Here is a 24,622-nt window from a genome sequence, read left to right as displayed (position 1 = left end):
CAGAGGCCACAAGTTACTAAGTAAAAACCCCAGTGCCAGATGTGGATTTCCTTCCTACGAGTTGCGGGTTGGGATGTCCCAGAAATCTCCAAAATAAAATAGGCTATTGTCACTACTCCTGGCTGCCCATTGAGCTAGATGGTAGGACCCAATTGTTGAAAATGCCATATACTTCAGCCGCAGGACACAGAGAAATCATGCTGGGACTGAGCTGCAAGTCTCCGCTCTGCTGACTGACTTTCATGATGCCTGAAGTACTATAGAGGCTCCTGGGGAAGAAAAGGCATCAGCAATTCCACACAGCTGTGGACTCTGTGGCTACAACACCAACCTGCCAGGCAAGATGTGTCCACTGGTGCACTGTGGCCTGACTACAGTGGGAATGGGTGGCAAATCACTTTTGTAATTCATATGAGGCCTGCCTTACTGGAGGAAGGCCATACCAGCTACTTTAAACCTGATCAAGAACTATGGGAGTTCAAATGTAATTGGCCCCCGAGGCTCACAGGGAGTGGTACCGTTAGAAGAAGTTTGTCTCAGTTCACTTCCTGGGGCCTGCAGATCAAGATGTGGAACTCTTAGCTATCTCTCCAGCACCATGTCTGCCTGTGTGCTGCTATGCTTCCTGCCAAGCTTAGGCAGTGAAGGAAAATAGAAAGCTGGTGAAGAGGCAATTCAATGAGTGCGGTGTGTTCCAGCTCCAACAAATAGCAGAAGTAGATAGCTTTGGCCACATGGTTCTGGTTTTTAGGACAGAAGAAAGGGGCTGTGTAATATTCCTCCATGATTAAGGAAAGCTGCTGAGGTTAGGCATGAATCAAGGGTGTCCTGGAATGGAGGCCAAGAGAGACCATTACATGAAGCTGAGAAGGTGAAGTCTGGATTGCCTGGTAGACCCCAAGATATTGGAGATACCAGAGTCATGGGACACCTGCTAAGGAAAGCTGCTAAAAGGAAGTAGAACCAAACCAAGAGAGAGAAGTGTGTTGCAGTCAACAAAGCTGAAAGGAGTTGGAGCTCTGAAGAGTTTTTGACACCAGACATGGAGATGTAAGGTTTGGAATTTGCCAAGATGGCTTCCAGTCTTGCTTTGGTCCAGCAATTCCTCACTGTGCTACCTTCCCTACATTCTGGAATGGTAAACTATAGCCTGTGGCATTATATGTCAAAAGTTGATGAGGGATTCCCTTCTGTATGACTGAATATGTTTTATTATCATTGGTTAATAAAGAAGCTGTTTTGGCCAATGACTTAGCAAAGCAAAGCCAGGTGGGAAATCTGAGCAGAAAAATAGAGAAAGAGAAGATGGAGTCAAAGAGACACTACATAGCCACCAAAGGAGAAAGACTCAGAACCTTTCTGGTAAGCCACAGTTTTGAGGAAATACTCAGATTAATAGAAATGGGTTAATTCAAGATGTAAGAGTTACCTAGAAATATACCTGAGCCATTGGGTTAACAGTGTTGTAATTAATATAGCTTCTGTGTGATTATTCAGGTCTGGGTGGCCAGGAAACAAAAACGCACTCTCCTTTTACAGGAAGTACATGATTTACTTTTTAAAAAATTTTGATAATAGGGCATTATTTTAAGAGATTATATGAATCTCAGAAGAGACTTGGAATTGTGGACTTTTAAACATTGTTGAGATTGTGATAGACTATGGGAACTTCTGACGTTGGACTAAATGCAATTAGTTACATACTGTTACAAGCCCATGAGGGTCAGGGAGTGGAATGTGGTAGTTTGAATGTAATTGGCCCCCATAAGCTCATTAGTGGCACTATTAGAAGGTATAACCTTGTTGGAGTAGGTGTGGCATTGTTGGAGGAAGTGTGTCTCAGGTCACTTCCTGCTGCCTGTGAATCAAAATGTAGAACTCTCAGCTCCTTCTCCAGCACTATGTCTGCTTGCGTGCTGCCATGCTTCCCACCATGATAATGGGCTAGACCTCTGAACTGTAAGCCAGTCTCAATTAAATGTTTTTTTTTTTAAAATAACAGTTGCCATGGTCATGGTGTCTCTTTACAGTCATAGAAACCCTAACTAGCATAGACACTGATAGCAACAATTAATAAATGAGACCTCCTGAAACTGAGAAGCTTCTGTAAAGCAAAGGATATGGTCAGCAAGACAAAACGACAGCCTACAAAATGGGAAAAAAATCTTCACCAACCACACATCAGATATAGGACTGATCTCCAAAATATACAAAAACCTCAAGAAACTTGACATCAAAAGAAGAAATAATCCAATACAAAAATGTGGTACAGACCTAAACAGAGAACTCTCAACAGACGAATTTAAAATGGCTGAAAGACACTTAAGGAAATGTTCAACATTTTTAGCAATCAGAGAAAGGAAATCAAAACAACTCTGTGATTCCATCTTATACCTGTCAGAATGGCCAAGATAAAAAACACTGACGACAGCTTATGTTGGAGAGGATGAGGAGTAAGGGGAACACTACTCCATTGCTGGTGGGAACGAGAACTTATATAATCACTTCGAAAATAAGTATGGTGATTTCTCAGATAATTAGAAAACAATCTACCTCAAGACCCAGCAATAGCACTATTGGGTATATACCCAAAGGATGCTCAATAATACCACAAGGATATGTGCTCAACTAAGTTCACAGCAGCATTGTTCGTAATGGCGAAACAACCTAGATGCCCCTCAACTCAAGAATGGATAAAGAAAATGTGGTACATTTATGCAATGGTGTACTGCATAGCAGCAAAAAAAATGACATTTTGAAATTTGCAGGCAAATAGATGGATCTAGAAAAAAACCATATTGAGTGAGGTAACTCAGAACCAGAAAGACAAATATAATATGTACTCACTCATAAGTGGCTTTTAGACATACAACAAAGAAAAACCAGCCTATAATCCACAACCCCAGACAACCAAGACAACAAAAAGAACACTAAGAGAGAAGACATACATGGGTCTACATAGGAAGGAGAAAAAGATAAGTTCTCCTAAGTAAACTGGGAGTGTGGGGGGCACGGGAGAGGGCAGAAGGTGAGAGGGGAGGAAGGGAGGGGAGCAGACAAAAATGTATAGCCCAATTAAAACAATAAAAAAATAAACCCTAACTAAGATAAGAGTCCAAGACTAAGGAGATCACAGCCCTCATGAAGAACTTACTACTGTTGCTTTGCAAACGGACACGTTGTCAAACTGTCTTCTAAACACTAAATCTGTACCCGTGAACTAATGCTGTTATTATTTCATCACAGACAGGAGAGCAGCTCATGAGGCCCCACCCCTGCTCCTGAGGATGACTGATATCAGTGGGCACTGGATGGTTTGTTCTCTTTTCTCTCTTTTTCTCCCCCTCCTCCTCTTCTTCTTCCTCTCCTCCTCCTCCTCTTCCTCCTCCTCCTTCTTCTTCTTCTTTTTTTTTTTTTTTGACCAGGGATCTCTAGTTGTCATGGGTCTCACTATGTAGACCAGCCTGACCTCAAACTCAGAGACTTGCCTGATTTGTCTTGAATGCTGGAATTAAAGGTGTACAACACCACACCAGCAAGGGGGTTTCATTTTCTTCAGTGGTGTTGCTGTTGTTAAGTTGTTCACGTTTCAGCAAACATTCCATGTTAGTTTAATTTAAGCAACTTAATTAAACTCAGTGGGGGGTGAGGAAGAAGTGGAGGGGCAGTAGAAGGAGGGGGCAGCAGCAGGAGGAGGGGCAGTAGGAGGAGGAGGCCAGCAGCAGCAGTAGGAGGTGGGGCAGTAAGAGGTGGGGCAGCAGGAGGAGGAAGAATGACACCAGTCTAGGACTAGGCTGCTTGTGCAGAAGAGTTTCAGCAGGAGAAGTGGGGGTGAAAGAACGTATGGGGGAGTGTGTGTGCAAATGACCCAAATCCATTATTCAAATGTATAAAACTGTCAAAGAATTAAAGTAAATAAGTTTTAAAAACATAGCTCCAGTTAAAGAATGAAAACTAAAACAATAACAAAACCCATCACTTACCAACTGTGCCCTACTGTTGAGTTACTTTTCAAACGGGGACATTACTATTTCTCATCTAAGTTACTACACTGCAGAATAAATGAGGCCATATATATCTTAAAAGGCCCTTTGAAAGTCTAAAGAACCATAAAAATGTTAGTAAAGACTAATTTTTATATCAATTTTTAGAAAGACTAAAATAAAAACAGGAAACAACATTGCGCATAAAGTACTAAAGACAGTGTCAGAGACTCAGAGGAAGCAAACTGCCCAGTGTGACACCGTGAAGGTCAGAAGGTTGGGAACCAGTGCCACTGTAACAGTCAAGTGCCAATGGGAAAGGAATAACAATGGAGCTTTCTTAAAGAAGAAAATCAAGAGACATTTTATCCAGGACCACTAATAGTTTAAAAGCCCACAGGAGTCTCTACTTCTTGTCTTCATTCCCATTGCCAAGGTCACAAAGGATGTGGCAATTCCAGCAATAAAAGCATTTAATTCCCAAAGTGGGGGAAAGAAAAATAGAAAAATGTGGGAGGTCAGGAGAATGATGCTTATCCTTGGACCGCTGCCTGAAGAACCAGAGACACGTTCAATTTGCCAATAAGCAGATGAGAAAAAGGGGCAGGCACACATGACTGATGGATCAAGCTTCAGACGCTTCACGGCTGGCTAGAGGATGACAATGTCCTCCCTAAGGACAGCTGGAGGAGTACCCCAGAACTGTCCAGACAGAGGGTTTGCCTTTGAACACACTCCTGTGGTGAGTGTGAACACACTCACTCCTGTGGCGCGTGAGCGAAGGGCACCACGTGATGTGTCAGCATGCTATTTAGTAGCACGCCCTCATCAACACGGCAGTGAAAAGAGCACAGGCAACGACACCGCTCAAAACACTCAGCTGACGCCTTCTGAGAACACAAGCCAGAAATAACAGTCCTGGTCCCGGGCAAGAAACGATGTTAGCAATTGTTTGCATGTTATGTCAAGAGAATAAGGACTGATATTTGTGCTTAAACAGCATAGTAAATGACTGTTCACACTGTCAGGCTCCTAAACCATGCTATTTGCTACGCTGTAACACTACCCCTTTAAGTCCCTGTCTTGAAGTCCTGGCTCCAGGGGGAGTACACCCGAAGCAAGGGACTTTGGGAGTTACTAGGGTTAGTTGAGTTCGCAGCAACAGGAGTGAGAGAGAATCGGGCCACTGGGAGACTCTTCACCAGGGCCAGATCAACTGGTGCCAGGACCCCGAACTTCCAGACAGTGAGCAAATTAAATCTGACTATTTAAGTCACTTTACCTGTGAGATTTTACTATGGCAGCCCAAGATGTCTAAGATTCCAGGGAACAGGAAGTGGCAAAATTACAAGGGAGGAGTTTTGGCCTGATTCACACTAACGTAGAAAGTGTAACAGTTTGACGAAGCAACTGAGCTTCTGGTGACTCGCTCCCTTTGTCCCAAAGCTAATCAACAGAACAGGGGTGGGGCAGTTGTCACCTCACTTCCTCACCCCCCATCAAAGGTTTTTCAAATCAAAGGTACCAAAATGATGCTAATGAACTTGAGTTTGCAATCAGCAACTCTCTTCCACTGTCCCAGCAATGCTAAAGTCTGTATCTTTGACACTGGCGGCCTTCTCTGAGCACCAGATACCTGATCTACAGCGGCCTCCTTGGACATCGGACAGGATTCATCCAGGTCACAGTTGCTTACAGAATGCCAAGGCAGCATGAAAGGTAGACCTGAGAAAGGCCTGATAGCACGCATCCCCAGGGGTTTCTCCTCTGTAAGCCTGACTGACAGGCCTACAGTAGAAAGCAGTTGATTGCAGGTCTTTACAGTAATGGCCTGTCAGGAACTTGATCTATTTTAACATGAAGGCTGGCACACAAATCAATAATGAGACAGCAAATCAAATCATTATAAGGCTAGGGTAGCATCCCTGTGAGCAGGCTGATTCTCTTCACAGGAAAGTTGGAGATGCCTCACCAGCAGGATTAGCCTTGGAGAGGGGAGAAAACACTGGGCTCCTGGGGCAGCTGGGGCAATGTGTGATGCGAATCAGGAAACCTTGGAGAAGACTCAGGGAGGTTAGAGCACAGACAAAAGCGTGGGCAGCCTGTGGGAATGGAGGATAAGAAGGAACAGGATTAAAGCACGCGCATCCAGCCCAGCCTAGTAGATGCTGGCATTTCAAGAATATTAACATTAAAAGAAAATAACTGAAAAATTTCAGACAAGAATACCCATCGGAGATGCTATCATCATCTAAATAATCAAAAAATTACTTTCTTTATGTTATGATTTCAGCCACAATAACGCTGATACTTCCGGGTTCTAGGGCCACGCATGTGAGGACAAGCCCTCAGGTAGAGTGTCTAATGGCCCTGGGGATGTTAAAGGGCCCCCACGTGACCCATGTGCGGTGTGGTTGCATCACCCATGTATGACTCAGCTAAGCCCATGTGCGCATGCGTGAGCCCCGTCCTCTGCATATGATGTAGTCATATGGATGCGCTCTCTCTCTCTCTCTCTCTCTCTCTCCCCCCTCCCCCTGCACACTGACTTCCCCGGCCCTGTACACATCCCCTCTAATAAACTTCTAAGCGGGTTTGTTGTGTGATTCATGTTTCCTTCTCACTCACACCAGGTAATTTTACTTTAAATCTTCCATTAAAAAAAAAATCCTACAATTAATGAATATCTTAGAAGCAGCTACAGGTTCAACAATTTACAAAGAATTTGGCCTTCAAAAACTGTGTGAATAATTTGTTCACTAATTTTAAGCCAATCAAAAATGTTCCAGGACCTAATTTATAACGAAACATATGTTTGTGCCAGCAGGCAACCGTTAAAGGTGTGTACAGGGGAGGGCGGTCACCTAAAGGAGTGGAGATCTTAGTAAACACTTGTTGAGTATGAGGTAAACATAAGAAGAAGATGTAAAAAGAGACAAACATGCAGACTGGAGTCCCGGAAGGAAAAGCCACCAGTGCGAAGACTCTTGCAGATTAATAAGTAAACTGGAGGCCCAGAGAGGAAAACGTCACCTGAGTGAGGACTCCTGCCAGCAGACAGACCAGAGCTCCCTTACACCAGGAAACTGCTGCTTTTAAGTGCAAATAGTGACCTTGAAAATATGGCCAGATAAATCTTTTTAAGTTCTTCTTATAATTCGATTAACAACATAGATCTAGATTTTGACAATATAGATAGTAGAAAGATTTGTATTTTACAGTTTTGTTTTGTTTTTTTAAGTGTGGTTAACATGACAAAAGTCTCCTTTGCCAGAGGTAATTTCCAGTATCAGAAGGAGGGAAAAGCTTACTCTAAGAACTCCATCTTTTAAGACAGCCTTACTCTATCTCTTGAAGCAGAGCGGGGACTTAGAATTAGTCTCAATTCATCTGCATTTCTTGTCTCATAAGTAAAGGTGTAAAATCTCAATTTTTTTTTATGTTTCATTATAACCTTAGACATTCTCAATGTATAGCTTCATGATGGTGTGAAATCAACCCGAGTTTAATGGCAACCATACTTCAAATCTTTATCTGGACCAGCAATGTGCAATATCATACTTCCTCATGACTCTGGGTAGCAGGAGTAAGCTACAGGTCCTAGTTATTAGTCTAATCATTAGTCAATCAAGACAAAGAATTGATAACTTACAGAAACTCATGGTGTTGCAGAGAGTAAGGACAAGTAGCTATTACTACATGAGTGTCTACACTTCGGTAGCTGTCTGAAATAAAAGCTAAGAAGTTGGAAAGCAATAAATGATACAAAGGAAAATATAATAAAGGCACTTGCCACCACACTTGACAGCCTCAGCTCAATCCCTGAGACCTACATGGTGGAATGGGGAAACCATCTCTGTCTCTTTTTCTCTCTCATACACACACACACAAATATAAAGGTAAAAATTGCTTATTTCAAGAAGAAATTGGTATGAGAAACTGCAAAGGTTTTTTTAAAAATCAATAATCCAGGGTCAAGCAGAGCAGAAACAGTGTCCTGATCCATGCTTACATACCCATGCATTCGTACTCAACAAACAGGGAATGTATGTTCTTTCCAACTGTTATTCTATATGCTTGGATATGATCTATCTGACTATTTTGGGTAAGGGTGTATTTATATGCCACTGATAATGCACTTTATGGGTTGCCATAGTTTTTGAAGCATTTCCTTCTTGCACAGAGCACTGAGGATGATGTGGAGGAAGGCTGGGCAGGCCAGCACCCTCCCAGGGATACAGAGCTGTAAAGGAGAAGGACCACAGCACTCGTCACCCCACTTACACTTCCCAAAAAAGCTCTTGGTTAGGAGTGAAAGTCAGAGAGCTTAAGCCTACTCTTGCTCTTTCAAGGTTATTGACAAGAAGTCTGACTTAAGGTGAGGCTACAAACAAGATCTCTTGACCTACGGTGTGGTTACTTGGTGTTTTAGGTATTGAGAGGGCCCACAGGGGTGGATCCATCCCACCCTGACCAAAGATCAGAGAATTCAAGCCTATTTAGGCTCCTTCAAGGACTTGACAGGAGATCTGACCCAGGGAGTGGCTACCTATAGGGTACTTGGTCTAAGGTGTAGTTGCTGCAAGTCTTGCCTTAACAGAATGCTTAACTCAGGACACAGTGGCTTGATGTGTCAAGTATTGAAGCAGGTAATTGCTCTGTTTGTTCTTTGTATCATGTTAAAACAGTCTTTTGCCTTCTTTTCCCCTTTTTGGATTGGGGTATATAAGCGTATGGAAAATAAATGCGCGCGTATTCAGTATTCACTGGGTTGCCCTCCTGGCTCTATCCTATGTCTCTGTATTTCTTTTGCATCTCTCCATTCCTCCTACCAAATTTTCTAATCCACGTGCCCCTATCCTGGAACAGGCAAACCCCATGGGGGCTAACACCGTCAATTAGGAACATTTGGAACCACCAGTACCTTACTTTCAATTTTTTATCTAAATTTACAATAGTAGCAATTCAACACTAGAGTTCCATAGAAAACACATGCAGAGTATCCTTAAAATGCCAATTTCTTATTGGATCATGTCTTCTGACATACTTTTGCTGAAAAAAAAAACCAACATTTTCCTATCATGGCTCATCCATTTTATTTTTAAGAAGTTTCACAAGTATTTGCTTATTTATTTATTTTTATCTGATATAACTGTTGAAATCCTTGGCATTTGATTTCATTGCTATTTTTACTTGGGAAGGAAATACAGGTGTGGATTCTTTTAGGCCACTGGAATTCATTCTTTAAACCACCAGATGCTACTTGCATAGGACGGAAGAAAGAGGCATTATTCTAAGAACCCACAGACACTGGCTTTACATGCAAAGTCCGGATCTGCTGGAGGACCACTTGAGTTAAGTCTCTATGCCAATCAAAGCACTTACCCAATTCGAATTTTCAGCATGCCACTAAACAGCTCGGGGCTATTGGAGATGATCCAGCCGATATGGATGACCAGTTCTTGCTGAATGACTGCCTCCCTTTCATCATGGGTATTACACTTATAATAGATAATGTTCTTAATCACTCTTGGAGACAGTGGATTAGAGATGACCTCCTCTTCATGTCCAAAGGCACCCAAAGTTACCTGCAATTGTCAGATTGGACTGTTAAAAAATTCCTAGCTACAAGAAAAAAAAAAAAAGAAAGAAAGAAAGAAAGAAAGAAAGAAAGAAAAGAAAAAAGAAAAAGAAAAAAATTCAAGGTTCAGGATGACTGGCAGGCTGAAATTGCTCTATGCAAGCTAGGGAGTTAGGAAGGATAACTGTTTCTGATATTTATTAAAATGGCTTTCAAAGCATGACTCCCACTGGGGTGCACGATGGTTCAGTGTCTGGTCTAAAATGTAAGTGCAGATGAGGGTCTCAGGGGAGTGAAGTTTGAGTAGATATGAATAACTATTAATTTGGGGTTGGGGTGTGTTAGTGCTAGAAAAGTCCCCAGAGCAGCCAGAATACGCATAGTGGTATTCTACTCTACAGCTCAGCATTCGGGAGATCTATTTTTACCCTTCTCAAGTAGAACCTTCCGCTCTATAACAACATTTCAACCTTTCCAAAGTCAGGAGGAAGACCATGTAGTCTTGGGCAGCCCTCACTTACCCTGGTATAACGGTAGGTATATGTGGAGGGTTATGATCCATGGTACCAGATGGCTCATCTATGGAATGAATGGACTGGCTGCCCAAAAGCCTGCCATAGGAAAAAGCTCAGAGGGAAATGACAAAGCTCAAAGCAGAAAGTGCTGATAGAGCGGGCAAGAGAATGCTCGCATCTCTCCTTCCCTTGGCCGGCTGCTTCTCAGAGGGCCTGCAGCTCTGGCTTCTTCCTCATCACTGCTCTCATCTCTGTCACATACAGCTCCTAACTGTATGAGGTAGGGAAGTAACAGCACCTCCAAGACACGTGGTTTTAGAGATGAGGGATAAGGAGCAGAACATGGCCTTTTGCTCCAATGTTGTAGTGGAATAAAAGTAAGAACTGGCTTGGTATAGTGGCAAACATCTAAAATCTATCTCGTGGAAGCTGAGGCAGGGTGACAATGAGTCTGGGCCAGCCGGAGCTTTAGATAATACGTACATATATACATATATATTTAAACCAGCCAACCAATAAGAACTACGGATTTAGCAAACGGTGATGACACCAACTAGTAAATATGAGTATGATTACATGGATTAAATGTCACCATGTAAAGAAAACAGAGGTACATTATTGGTGCCCAGATATAATGAGACTAAACTACTTTTATCCAAGAGAGCTTGAGATAATTTACAAGTCATTTGAGGAGACCACACTACTTCAGGCAGGAACAGATCTCATAAATGAGCAAATGTACATTTTGCTCTGTTTCCATTTCTCTGTCTGTGGAGGGATGAGAAACTGCTCGCCTTTGGTCATTAGGCTGAGCTGTTGGCATCTGGCCTCACCCTTTGCAGTAAAAGAATATTTCCCTGGGAGATGGTGTTGGTCTGGTGGACAATAGCCCAGCTGTAGCGGGAGCGCAGACTCTGAGGCTTCTGAATGTGGGAGCAGGTTATAGAGGGGAGGCTGAGCATCTTACAGATATTGTTCCGAATGGTACGGCAAACCTACCCTTCTAGTGTCAGGTCAGTGACCTCCGAAAGTTCCAAAGCCTATCAGCACAGGTGTGAGAATAAGCTGTACTTCGGTGCTATGCACCTTAAGCCAGGACAGACATGTTTCTCAAACCCTGGCTAACTCTCTTTCACAGATGCAATGGTGTGGGACAAGAGCACAGATTCTGGCTGCAGATAAAGATTCCAGAAATGAAAGGTACTGGGTAAATGATTTCCTGTTCCTTGGTTTACCAAATCACTGACAGTGGTTTAAAGTTTACCTCCTAATGGAGAAAACTATATGGAAAGTAACTTTTTCTCAGTAATTTCTTATTAGAGTGATTTTTTTTAATTGTTGAACAACATCATACGAGAAGGTAAATAACATTATCCCAACATCCCTAAAGCTGGGTTCTGAATGAAATTATTTCAGTTTTAATTAAGAGTCCTGAAATATGACTAATTAGTTGGTGTTATTAAGGAAGGTTAAAGAACTCCATTATTAAAGCTTACTATATCCCTAGATTAGCTGTCAGGAACACACAGTAAACACATACATCTCCAAAGGAGAGACAAAGTAAACAGAACTTCACTCTAGTCAAATAACGACCCAGCCAGATGATTAGAGGTTACACAAGATGAGCAGCAGCAGCAGACTCCACATGCACAGCTCAAGCCAACCCAGTTACTATCAAGGATTGTAAGGAAAGAGACACGGGGCTGGAGAGGGAGGAGAGGGGGAAGGAGGGGCACAGAGAGGGGAAAGAGAGAGTGTGTGCAACTATCGATGGGCCTGTGGGCGGAAGTGAAGAGCTGACCCTGGTGGGTAGAAAGGAGCTAGGCGACAGGAGATGGCCTGGAGCGTGAAGGGTGTGGGAGCAGCACAGGCATGTACACTCTGGCTCCTCTCGAACTTGAATGGATCTACAAGGAGTGGGAATGAGAGGTCGGGTGGAGTGGAAGGAAAACGTGTCTTTGCTATGCACCTAGCTTCTGCTCTGAGCATCATAACCCTGGCTGAGTGCCCTACTAGGTGCATTATTCTGCTCTGAGCATCACGATCCTGGCCAAGTGCCCCACTAGGTACACTAATCTGTTTTCTACACTGGAAACTGCACTGAACTCAAGTAAACGGGGGGCTGAAAATGACAGTCCCAAGGTGCAGGTGAAAATGAGATGGCCCACTAAATGCTCTACTGCTTTCAGACTGTGTGTGCATCTCTTCTGCTTGAGAAAAGAGACTTTTGAAGAACCCCCCCAAGCCACTGGGAATCTCTTTGTGAGCCGTCTATGCCATCAGGGTGTCCAGACTAAGTGTCCGAAGCAGAAACTGCTGTGACTGTGATGTGGAGAACGGATACTTACCTGTTTGCCCTGCACTAAAACATTAGTAATGGATGGGGCCAGGCTGTCCACTACTTTACTTAAAAGACTTGCTGCACGGCGTACAACCGACCTGAGGGCAGAGGAGAGAGCAGGCCAGATCTTCACAAACAGAAAGGATGATGAATGAATGGTGCCCTTGATTTGAGGAAACTTAGAACATCTACAGTTGGGGCCTCACATGATAGGGAAGAAACAATAAACTGTCATTAGACCTGACTCTTCAAAGACAGTCTCACCCTCACCTCGGCCACCAAGCGGTGGTAAAAAGCATTGCTGGTGCCAAGATCAATGTCAAAATAAGACGGAAAAGAAAAAGACCAAGAGGCCCTAACTATTCTTTTAACCGGGGCAGGAGAGGGAGGAATTGAGAATATTCTGCTTGATATCAACAGATGCATGAAAGCATCTCTGATGCTTGTGTCTGACTCCTATACCAATTATACTACAGGTCTCTCTACAGTATTTTAAATCATGTGTATAAGTGTGTGTGACTATGGGTACATGTGCACGTGAATGCAGGTGCCTGCAGGCGCCTGCAGAGACTGACAGCCTGGAACCCATGGAGCCAGAGTTACCAGTGGTCCTTAGCTGCCAGATGTTGGGAACCAAGCCTGAATCCTCTGGAAGAGCAGTATGCGCTCTTAACTACTGGGCCATCTCTTCCTAGCCTTCAATTATGTTTCTTTTGATACCTGGATATCAGATGCCTGGATTAGAAGACTCAGTAGTGAATTTCAGAAGTGAATTACCCTCACTTTCTTTCTCCATAAAGACAGAATGTTGGGGAATAGAATTCACACTTCTATTTATACATTCCTGAAAAAGTCTTAGAATATAGAGAGAACAGATTTACAGCCCCCAAATTACACCACATGCAATATATAAGACATTCCCTTCAAAAGTAAAATTTATGTGAACATTTAGAGAAAGTAAAATCAAAACCAATTTTTTTAAAAAAAATTTTAGGATCTCCAAAGAAATTGGCCTATCACAAGCATTTATATTTCTTAATTACAACATGAATGGACTAGTAGAAAATCAAGCCAATAGCTGACCAAGTTAGTGAGACACATACTCCCATTTCTAGAAAAACATTTTTACCGGATACTTGAACACCAAAAGACGCATATAACCCTTGAAATGCAGATAAACCCACACAGATCAAGCAACTTGAGTTTCCCAAATTCTGAGCATGTTACCTGTTTCCCATGCACCAGAAAGGTGGTAATGTGAGGGGCTATAGAGGAGGAAAATTTCTGGGTAAATGCAGCCCCGTATCGCACAGCCAGCCTGGGGGCAGTGGAAAGCCATAAAAGGGAGAATAGAATAAATAAAGCTTCCAGGACTCTAGTGTTTAAATATAACAGTCAGCATTTCTAAATGTTTGCTACTTAGTGCTTTATCAAGACATAAGTATAATGCAGAAGCAAGAATTGGCTTTGCTTAGCGCAAGCAATACTCTATGTACACGTGAAACACACTATGTATAAAAACATCTACTGACTGCATGTCTTACTGGACCAACAACTTACAGTAGAAATTTGAAATATCTAAACTGGATGCTTATTTCTCTAGCAGGAAGAGTGTATTCACCATAAAGTAGAGCTGTAGCACCACTTACAAATTATTTTGTTCAGTCCCCTAATTTCAGAGAATAGAAAGCGGAGGTTTACTAAGATTCAGGGAGTTTCATAAGAAACTACTTGAGACTCAATTGCATGAAAATGTATATCTGGGTACACTCTCCTCATTGTGAATTTAAACAGCTTTATTCATGACTTTTTCAACTTAAGTGATGAGATAATTACCTTTAATTATTTTTGCTAAGGATTAAATGGTATTTTACGACCTTCTAAAACAACAGATTTTCCAGACATAGGATAGAAATGAAAAAAAAAAACCCTCCTTGGGACAGCGCAGCACGGCAGAGTGACCATCCTGCCGTCCAGCGAAGAGGCTCAAGCCCTGGAGGTTTTTATCCCAGATATTTTTCTAAGTCTGAAGTCAGGGTGCCATAACCTTAGAGTTTAAATGTCAAAATGAGGATGAGTATCATCTGTAAGAAAAAACTGTTATTGTTACGGTGCCGAATATAACAATATAAAAATTAAAATAACAACAAGGAAACTAATACAAACCAAAGCTTTTTGCTGCCAGCTCTTCTATACACTCTCTCAATGTGATCAGACACAGTACCTAGGCATGGGATAAGAAAAGTCTTCATTGAAGAAAGCTTTTAACTAAATGCACAATATTTATTCCCTTTAAATAAATAAGTAAATGGAAAACCACCTCTTAAATATTCATTTTGTTTTAAACTGACTGGTTTAAATACATAACCCAAATAAGCAGTGGAGTGTTTTCAAAGTTACTGTTTTCTTAACTAATATGTAAACTAATCTTTTAAGCAAATACAAGTATTATTTTACCTTTCTACAGAAAACAGAACATAGTAAAATAATTAGGCAACTGAGTATATACCCATTTTTTCAGGGGAAGGTTACTAAGGCCCTGTTAAGTGTGTGGAGCTGTGTTAACCCAACACACCCCAAAAATTCACACTTCAGCCATGACTCACATGTGGTCAACACACCCCTGGGATTATCACTTTGGCCGCAGCTCACATGTGGACTGATTTGTCAGTAAGAAACAATGTGACGGAACTGAGCACCAATAAGTTAGTAATGATAAAGAAAAAGATCTTTACAATTTCCTATCACTTATTTTTATAGCCTTAAATTAGATTAAATCTATCCAGGTTTCATGATGCCCGCAAATGCTGGCTTGGTGGTGCAGACTGCATTCCAAGCTACTCAGCTGAGGTCGGAGGACTGCAAGTGCAGAGCTTGGCTGGAGCACAGAGAGGTCAAAGCACAGTGTGCACAACCTGGTGAGGCCACCTCTAATAAAGAGTAAAAGCAGGGTTAGAGAGGCAGCTGAGTGCAGCACATTCCCCTAGCAAGCACAAGGCGGAGAGTCAACCCCCAGTACTGCAAAATAAAAACAAATAAAAAGAGGCAATTTTAAAGTCTTCCAGATACCTAAGTAAAAGACGTTTAATAGCAAGCTTATAAAAAATGCTTTGAAAATATTTTCCAGTAGTAAATAACTGAAAATAAAAACCCCAAGATAACTCCAAGTGTTTTTATTGTATAATATTTTAATGATTTAAAACATTTAAACATTGTTAAATATATACTTAAAATTTTAGATTCCTAGTAGCAAGTTGAATTCTTTTATAACTTTAAAGTATCTTACTTCCTTTTGGTTTAACTAAAGGTTAAACATCAATGACTGTCCTTAATACAATTAAAATTCTGTCAATGTTTAGTACTAAGACTTAAAAAAAAGTAAAAGATTTTGTTTGAAATCTACTTCATAATACTCGAGAATTATGACTGCTACAATAATGCAGAAACTAAGGAGGCTTTGAGTAAGTTACCAGACTGTAACCATGAGTTTCACGGTGGCATTTAGGGCACTTCTACTTTAACCAAATTAACACTGAAAAGTGTTTTGAGATAAGCCAAAAAGTCTGATGACTAGAAATTAAACATATTTCAATATATCCTATATTATTCTCTATTCTAAAATGCCAGAAACAGATCATGATATAGAACTTTAGGATTCCTCATAGCAGAGACCTTACATACAAATGTGGACTTCAAGGATAACTGGGTCTCCTCTTCAGGTAGCATGAACAAAGACACAGTTAGAATGACTTATTTGTTTTTATTGATCACCATCAGGGCAAAATTCTGTTATTCTGTTCCAAATGGCTACAACAAATCATGAAGAAGCCATTTTTCATAAATGTAGCTATTCAATACTATTTCCGAAAAATTGCAGGACATAAAAAGGGAAACAACAATGTCTATAAGCAACTACGGGGCGCTCAGAAGTTCAGAGTCACAGGCAGAATTCAGGTTCTAGGCACAGCCAAGCATAGAAGCAAGCCATTGGCATGAGAGTCACATCTGAGTCTGCTGTGCTAGAGGGTGAAGGAATGCTTTCCATTTAAGGAGTGAGAGACTTAATGGAAGAGGAAAATAAATTACAACAGTGGGCATTTTTATGTATATCCGATAGATATTCAGATTATAGAGGTCCTCTTATAAATATGTCCCCTGCTTATTTACTCTTACCTTCCATTGTGATGAAGTTAGGGCCCTCTCTTTTCAGCAGTATACCCAGCAGGATGGTTTGACCGGCCAGACAATTACAGTCCTGAAAACATCAATTGGCATAAGAACTGGGATAAAATGAATATCAGTAACCATAGGATTTAACTAATAACAAATCATGATACAGAGAGGGAATAGCCTGACATGGGACTGAAGAAAAAGATGTCGTTGATATAATAAATATAAGATGACATTACAGACCTCTTGGTCTGAGATGCCTGGAAGGGAGAGGGTACACAGGCCAGCTTCTGGATATAGCAGGATTTAAAGATCAAATCAGATTCTACAGTGTGTACAATATTAATGTACCAGTATCTGAGTCTTTGCCAGTATCTGAGACTCTTCCTGATTTTATTTATTTATTTATTAATGGGAGATCATGCTACAGTCAGGGTATAACGAGACACATGAAAGGAAGGGACACATATAGAATATTTGTATTTCAGGGCTGTTTATGTTCTTTGTGGCTGCTATGTGATATTCTTGCTTATATGGATTAATAAGAAGCAAGCCATGACTGGAAGGAAAGTAGTCTATATGCTCAAATATGGTCAAACAAGACCCAGTGTTTACAGCTCTACTAGTAAGGTTTAATCTCTTTTTATAAGTGTGAGTAATTTCAAGAGATTAACAAATTGCTAAAACACTCATGTGGGCACAGTAAGAGGACTATGTTCCTCAGTGACGGGGGAGACAAAGCACTCATTGGAACTAAACTCTGGGGCAGAAGAGCTGTGAATGGAGCGGAGAGGGAAAAGGGCGCTGAATGGGCTGCTTCACACAGCCAACTCCAATCTGCGAGATCCCTGTACACTTGCACTCTTTCATACAGGCACACCGGCTCTGGCCAATAGGACAACTTTCCACTGCTTGCCCTGAGTACAGACCAGAGGACACAGACACACAGCCTGACTGAGAGGTTCTGTCCTGGCAAGTGTGATTACATCTTGCTCACATTCAGCTTCTGGAGGATTTCATGGGTGGATCTGTTTCTCCACGCGGTAATGGTGATGTCCGGTTCCTGTCTCAGCTCAGGAGTATCTACGGTACTGCTCTGTCGTTTGACTTTTGAATGCTTGGGAAATTCAAGTTCTTCAAAGCTCTTAAATTCTGGAAGTCTGGAAATCAAAAGAAAACATTTCAGATTCTCTGCTTCCTTAATGTAATCACAAGAAATGCAAAAAACCAAGTAATTCAAGGGGACTTACTTTTCTGTGTCACTAATGCGTAGAAAGTCAAGCTGTTCTACTACAGCTCCAGATATCAATGTCTGAAATGTGAAGATTCAAAACGTTTACATCTGCTAAGCTACACTCAATGCTCATACTTTTCTATAAGCAATGTTGAAGTTTACTTAAATACGATTTTGAAGTGATTTCCTAAATGAACATCCCAAATTCAGAGATTTCTATATGTAACAAATGAAAACAGAATGCAAGCATCTATAAATAGACTGTATACACCAAACGACAAGTTCATGAGTCATATAAAATAGGAAAGCCACCATAAGATGGTCTCTCTGTTCATTGAATTATAAGCATTTATTTATTACAGTGCTGGGGATTGAGCCCAGAGTCTCCACTGATTGTTTTAAACCTCCATCTTTATATGCTTTGTTTTTAAAGTAGGTACTACAATATTTCAGCTTTTATTAAACTTTTAGGAAATGAAGTACTAAATTGTTTAGGGAAAGACAATATAAAATCATGCCTTGGATTCTGATATTGCAATATATTTCAGGGCCATCCAGTGAAGTAATGATCAACTCTCCATTTCACAGGATCATGAAGGTAATGATTATCTAAGTAACTGCTTCTCTGTCTTCTAGCACAGGGCAACCCATATGGTCATTCTATATCCCACTACTTCACAATTATAAGTTGAGCAAGCTAAGTTGAGTCTAAACTCAAACACAATTTTTTCTGTTTGTCAGTGCATCATGGTGAGTAGCACGAATGGATGATCATACATAATGGCTTGTAGCTTTATCTGTCACTTCTAATAATCTAGAGAAATAATGTCAGAAAACCTGTAAATTATTATTTTTTAAAATTAGGTATCCCTTTTAAGAATATCTTACAAATATCATTTTTATCCCAGTTTGTTTCAAATATGAAGAAGCTGAAGGTAGGAAATATTGCTTTTGGAGGCATATGAACTCATCATTTCTCTACTAGAAATGACGAAAGAGGAACATCCACAAATACGTAATTACAGATGCAGGGAGGACACACAACACAGGCACATCAATCTTCCCCGTAGAGCAGGAATATGAAGCCAAATGTCCAACTCCTGTGTACATTTCAATGACATTCAACTATAAGCAGATTGACCATATGCAAGCATTATATTAGGTGCTAAAGATTAGCATGAAAAAGATATATGAAATCATTGTTCACTTGAAGCTGATTGTGGTGGTTTGAAAGAAAATAGCCCTAAGGGGAGTAGCACTATTAGGAGATGTGGCCTTGTTGGAGGAAGTGTGTCACTGTAGGGACAGGCTCTGAGGTCTCTTTTGCTCAAGCTTCCTTCAGTGTGACAGTCAGTCAACTTCCTGTTGCCTACAAAATGCAGCACTCTCAGCTCCAGCACCATGACTGTCTGCACACCACCATGCTCCCATCATGATGATAATGGACTGAACCTCTGAAACTGTAAGCCAGTCAGCCCAATTAAATGTCTTCTTTATAAGAGTTGTCATGGTCATGGTGTCTCTTCAGAGCAATGAAAACCTAAACTAAGATACTGTCCTCATGAGTATGTCTATGAGATAGACACTATAAACTTAGTACACATCAGATGATGTAAGTGCAAAGCAGAGGAATAAATGCTAAGTAGAAATAAGAACAGCAAGGGGAAGGAACTCTAGGACAGAGAAATTTGAGGAGGCAGGTTAGCCATTATATGTATGTGACCAGAGAAAATTTCTCTAACAAGATTCACATGTAAATCAGACACCGGAAGGAGGACTGTAGCCAACATTCAGGCTGGAGGAGGGCCTTAGTCAATGCTCAGGGTGGTGGAGGACCTTAGTCAATGCTCAGGAGGGAGGAGGACCTTCATTAATGCTCAGGATGCAGAAGGACTATCAAGTGCAAAGGTCCCAGGGCAGGGGCATGAAGGGTGAATTTTAGAAGCAATAAAGATAGTGTAGCTGAAATAGAGTGGCTGGAAAGTTGGTAGAAAGCTGTGCCCATGATGCAGGTGCAGCACTTACAGATCACACAGGGCCACCTGTGGGACTCTGGTTTCCACTTTTGTTTGTATGAGAAAAGAAGTTACAAGAGGTTTGCAATCCATGTGACTGCCAGTGACAGGTGATTATGACAAAGCTAACTGTCTGTAGTAGAATCCAGGAGGTGAAAGAAAAATCTACTGAGGGACAATGGGAGCCTGCATCATGTTGTCAATGCTAAAGGAAGCGAGTTAGAGCCTAGATATACTCCAAAGGCACAGACAACAGGGTTTAGGAAGTGACTACCATGCACAGTATGAGAAAGTAAATTTCCTAATTATTAACACTGATAACAATGTTGAGAGCACACAAATGAAATTTTTATTTAACACTTTACATTTATATATCCTACTTGCTTTTATTGGATATTTCTGTTCATAAAGTAAATGTTTGCCTTAAGTTAACTGGCTAATGCCAAATCCTATTAATACTCCACAGATTTCAGTTTTAAAACATCACTTGGTATTAGAGAGTATTAAATTAGTTAAATGCTTGATTTTTTTCTGGAAGAGGATGTTTAAAAAGAAGCAACAGTGCTCTAGCTGGGAAATAATGGGACTTCTGTTCAGGAATTGTGTGGGCAATGCTGTGATACCTGAATGGAACAATGGTTTCTCCTGGTTGGATGTTATATAAGCAAAACAGCACATGACCAAAATGCCTGGAAAAGCCCAAGGTTATAAGCAAGACATGTGTCCACTTATGAACTCGTTTCCTCAAATACCAAAATGAAGTTAAGCTACCAAAGTCTAAAATTCTGCATAGGAAACAGCCGCTGTTCAAGTACGTGACTGGTACAACTGGATAAACCGAGGGGTGACAACAGAGAAGGGAGGTGAGCACCCCGAGAAACATGGCTGCCCTGAGATTAGCCGTCCAGAACAAGAAACACACTGAGGTTTAGAAGACTACCTGTAGACGATCAACATGGACTTTGACTCCTCCAATTACTCCCTTTTTAAAGGCTGCCAGCATGTCTAATATGGGGTTGAACCTGCTACCTCTAGAATAAAACAAATAAACAAAATAAGTTTATTAACAGCAGAATGGGAAATTAACAATCGAATATTTGCTAAATATGTGAAAGAGCTTGCAACACAAAAATACCAGGAGGCCCTGCTTTCAAACGTTCTATGTTAATCGCCAGAAGGCAAGTAAAGTTTATTTTATAAAAAATGTGTATTTTACTTTTAGTTATGTGATGTGCGTGACTCTCTCTCTCTCTCTGTGTGTGTGTGTGTGTGTGTGTGTGTGTGTGTGTGTATGTGTGTGTGTGTGTGTGTGTGTGTGTGTGTATGAATGCAGTACCCACAAGGGCCAGAAGAAAGCATGAGATTCCCTGGAGCTGGAGTCACACGTTGAGAACCAGCTGGGACTGAGCTGAGGTCCCCTGTAAGAACTGCGTAGGCTTTTAGCAGCTTGGCCATTCCTCTGCCCCATAGCTTACTTTCCAGCAACCTACCTTATGTTGTCTTCCCGGATGAGAACAAGGAAAAGTGGGCGTCCGTGCATTTTCCAGTATTGCTTAATGAACTGTAGTGCATTCTATCAGAAAATGAGATGGAAGAAGGATGTCACGGAGTAATATCTGAGGTTACTTGGGGTCATTCACTGAGCAGCAAAGAGCCGGTGATACTTGTAACAATTGACACTCAAACCCTGGATAATTTAGGTTCCTCAGAAGTGTAGAATCATCTTCATTTTAGACTTTGCTCTCGGTTTGGAGGCTCTGACTTATTCACACCTTTTCCTACCCTCTCCTTTCACGTTTCTTTCTCTCCTCACACTATCATTCAGAAGACTCACTGCCTTTCACTATGGATTAGTGGCAAGAGGCAGAAGAGAACGAGCTGGACCTACGGAAACCATCAATCACGCGTTCTCTTCACCATCCCATAACTGGTCACCGCGCAGTGATGGAGCGCTCGGCACCTGCTGCGTGTTTTACACATATGAATTCATCAATTCCTAAGAACAGCCCTTTTATTATCTGGCTATTCAGATGAAACAAGAGGTGCACAGGACTAAGTAACTTGCCTGAGAACACACAGAGTCAAGAATGTAACAGATGCAGTCTGGTCCAGGTGTTGCAACTATGGTTCTAAGCCTCTCTGCCCTAAATACGGTGTGGAGTGGAGCAGATCTTAACCCATCCAGTTATGGGTTAGCTGAAGTTCTGCTGGACAGTCTTCACAAAGAAAATTATTCTGCTAATTCAACTTTGTTCAAAAAGGGATGAACTACTAGTACCAAAGAAGCACAGTTTTTTAAACTGTATCTTTTCCGTTTCTAGAAAAGTGCAATTTTACTTTAGCACGGCCAGAATTCCAAACTCTGCCAAGGCACTGCTTTACTTGGTGTCGCCCATTGTCACAGACACCCAGGAGCGCTCTCCATTCAACAGCACCTGACACAAGTCAGGGCGAACACAGCCATCTCCTCCCAGAGCACCTTTATGTCATCTATCAGCAGGAGAACGTCCTGGGACATGTAGAAATCGCTCAGGTCAAAGATGATGGGATAGCAGACCACGGTCTTTCCAAGGATGCGATAAATCTGCAAGAGGAAATAGAAAGCAAATAAATACAAAACACAAAGGTGTAGCCTCCTAAGTCTCAACCACAATTAATACTGACACTTATTTCTGAATAGGCAAAGTAATAGCTTACAAAACTCTTAAATTTTAAAGGTTTTTTTCTTTTTTCTTTTTTTTTTTTTGGTTCAGTCAGTATGACAGTAAACTTAAAGTAGAACATTTCTAATAAGGTTGAAAAACCCTATGCTTGAGTAAATATTATTATAAATGTTTTACAAAGCTTAGCAATAACGTGCAGTGAGATGTTCATTTATTCCCGAAAGCTTCAGTAATATGACACTCAATAAGTAAGATTTATGTGCAGAAAATAATAATTCAAATAAATGCCTCAAGCACATAATGAAATGTGACAAGGGGTGGCCAGAGGCCAAGCGTGACTTCAGCATGCAGAACTACTACCCAAACCTACTCCATGAGGAAAAACGCACACTCACCTTTGATGTACCAAGGCAGCCAATGGGCCTATCTGGCCTTCCGGACAGTCCTAGCTTTTCATTGATACCCAGATGGAAATAAGCCTGTAAGAAACAGGTCCTCTGGCTTATTAATGATATTTCTAGAGAAAATGATACTACAGAAGCTCCATCTAGGATCAACAAACTAGGCAAAGATTGGTGGATTTTGGGTAGCAAAACATTTTAGATTTGGAAGCAAAACATTTTAGATTCACTTAGCAACATTCTAAGCTGTGGCACTGTTACTGTATTGGCAGAAGTGTACAACCTTCATGGTTTTGAATCACTAAGCAATTCAAAAGAAACAAATGCTTCCCTTATCATTAAAAAAAAAAAGAAAAATATATCCACGGCTCATGCCTTTAATCTTTAATCCCAGCACTCAGGAGGCAGAGGCAGGTTGATCTCTGAGAGTTGGAGGTCAGGCTGATCTACAGAGCAAGTTCCAGGACAGGCTCCAAAGCTACACAGAGAAATCCTGTCTTGAAAAACAAAACAAGGGCTGGCGAAATGGCTCAGAGGGTAAGAACACTGGCTGTTCTTCCAGAGGTCCCTAGTTCAATTCCCAGCAACCACATGGTGGCTCACAACCATCTGCAATGAAACCTGGTGCCTTCCTTGCCAGAAGTACATTGTATGCTTAATAAATAAATCTTTAAAAACAAACAAACAAAAACTCAGGGCCACACATCTCCCACTGAGTTTTTACTTTCAAGTATATTTTATTAAAATGGAATTGTTTTTATTGATTTGTTTCCTGATTACATGAATTTCAAAGTATTTCAAACTGACATGTTGGTCTTGTTTATTTTCATACCTTATGCAACAATTATTTGACTCTGGTATATTTTGAAAGGGGTGTATAAGTTACTGTGTAAGCCTGAAGAAGCATCAAAAGATTCTTAAAGGACACAGGTTAAACGTAAATCTACAATATATTCATGGATCAATGGGCACATTAGCATAAATGGTTGCTATAATATATAATCTTCTTGATGTCCCGGTTATTGAGCTTATTATGGCAGTGTTCCAGACACGATGTGGAAACAGAGCATTGGAGGGCAGGAAGGTGCCGTAGAACAGCAATCTTGGAATTGCTATGAGTTAAAAATGTCCAGCCTGGAAGCCCCTTCACCTATGTAGCTTCCAGTCCCTGATGAAATCAGCTCTCATTTGTTTGTGTCATTTAAAAAAATATTTCAAGCAATATCTTTGAATGGTATGTAATCATATCTACAAGACAATTTATTAGACTTGCTTGACCAAGGAACCCATCCTTTCTTTTTGAAATGTAATATCTGGTTTTTCACGCTCTAGAAATATATATCAATTTACATAGCTCTTTTATGTCAGTCTTCTTGGGTTGAAATGACATTTCATTTTACTTCCACACTATGGTACTGACATATTTTTGGGTCATTTTCCCAGTGTATTAAATGCGAATGCTCTCTATTTTTCATTTGTTCCCCCTTTTACTGCATATTTGTCCCTCCTTTTTTTGTAAGATAGAGAACCTTATCCTTTGAAGTAAATATTTATCTGGTTTTCAGTGTTAGAAAATCTGAGCACTCCATAGTAGGGAAAACACAGTGGTTTTTCAGTATTGATGTATTTTTCAACTAGGAAATTTCATAACCAGCTATGATTTACCAGGTTTTTATGCTTTATTTAATGAAATCTGCCACTTGTCTCCTAAACTGCTTG

General features: G+C 40.9%; 1 protein-coding gene across 4 annotated transcripts in view; it reads right to left on the bottom strand.

Moving 5' to 3' along the window:
- The window catches only part of Phkb (phosphorylase kinase regulatory subunit beta), a 179,126-nt gene that overhangs the window by 20,394 nt on the left and 134,110 nt on the right, over positions 1 to 24,622 (bottom strand). For 3 of the 4 annotated variants that reach the window (XM_087900340.1, XM_087900342.1, XM_087900343.1), the window contains 10 exons: positions 22,898 to 22,981; positions 22,319 to 22,423; positions 21,330 to 21,412; positions 20,780 to 20,870; positions 17,841 to 17,902; positions 17,588 to 17,750; positions 16,594 to 16,675; positions 14,587 to 14,644; positions 12,428 to 12,518; positions 9,369 to 9,571 (listed from right to left, as the gene is read on the bottom strand). In XM_087900340.1, the coding sequence (XP_087756466.1) occupies positions 9,369 to 9,571; positions 12,428 to 12,518; positions 14,587 to 14,644; positions 16,594 to 16,675; positions 17,588 to 17,750; positions 17,841 to 17,902; positions 20,780 to 20,870; positions 21,330 to 21,412; positions 22,319 to 22,423; positions 22,898 to 22,981 (1,022 nt within the window). Of the gene's footprint in view, positions 1 to 9,368; positions 9,572 to 12,427; positions 12,519 to 13,647; positions 13,739 to 14,586; positions 14,645 to 16,593; positions 16,676 to 17,587; positions 17,751 to 17,840; positions 17,903 to 20,779; positions 20,871 to 21,329; positions 21,413 to 22,318; positions 22,424 to 22,897; positions 22,982 to 24,622 lie in introns of all 4 variants that reach the window. The other variant, XM_087900341.1, reaches the window with a different exon arrangement.

The sequence above is a fragment of the Myodes glareolus genome, chromosome 22 (genome assembly GCF_982192425.1).
Source record: "Myodes glareolus chromosome 22, mMyoGla1.1, whole genome shotgun sequence".
NCBI classification, from domain to species: domain Eukaryota; kingdom Metazoa; phylum Chordata; class Mammalia; order Rodentia; family Cricetidae; genus Myodes; species Myodes glareolus.
The sequence above is the reverse complement of the archived record's forward strand: the minus strand, read 5'-3'. Positions and strand labels throughout refer to the sequence as shown.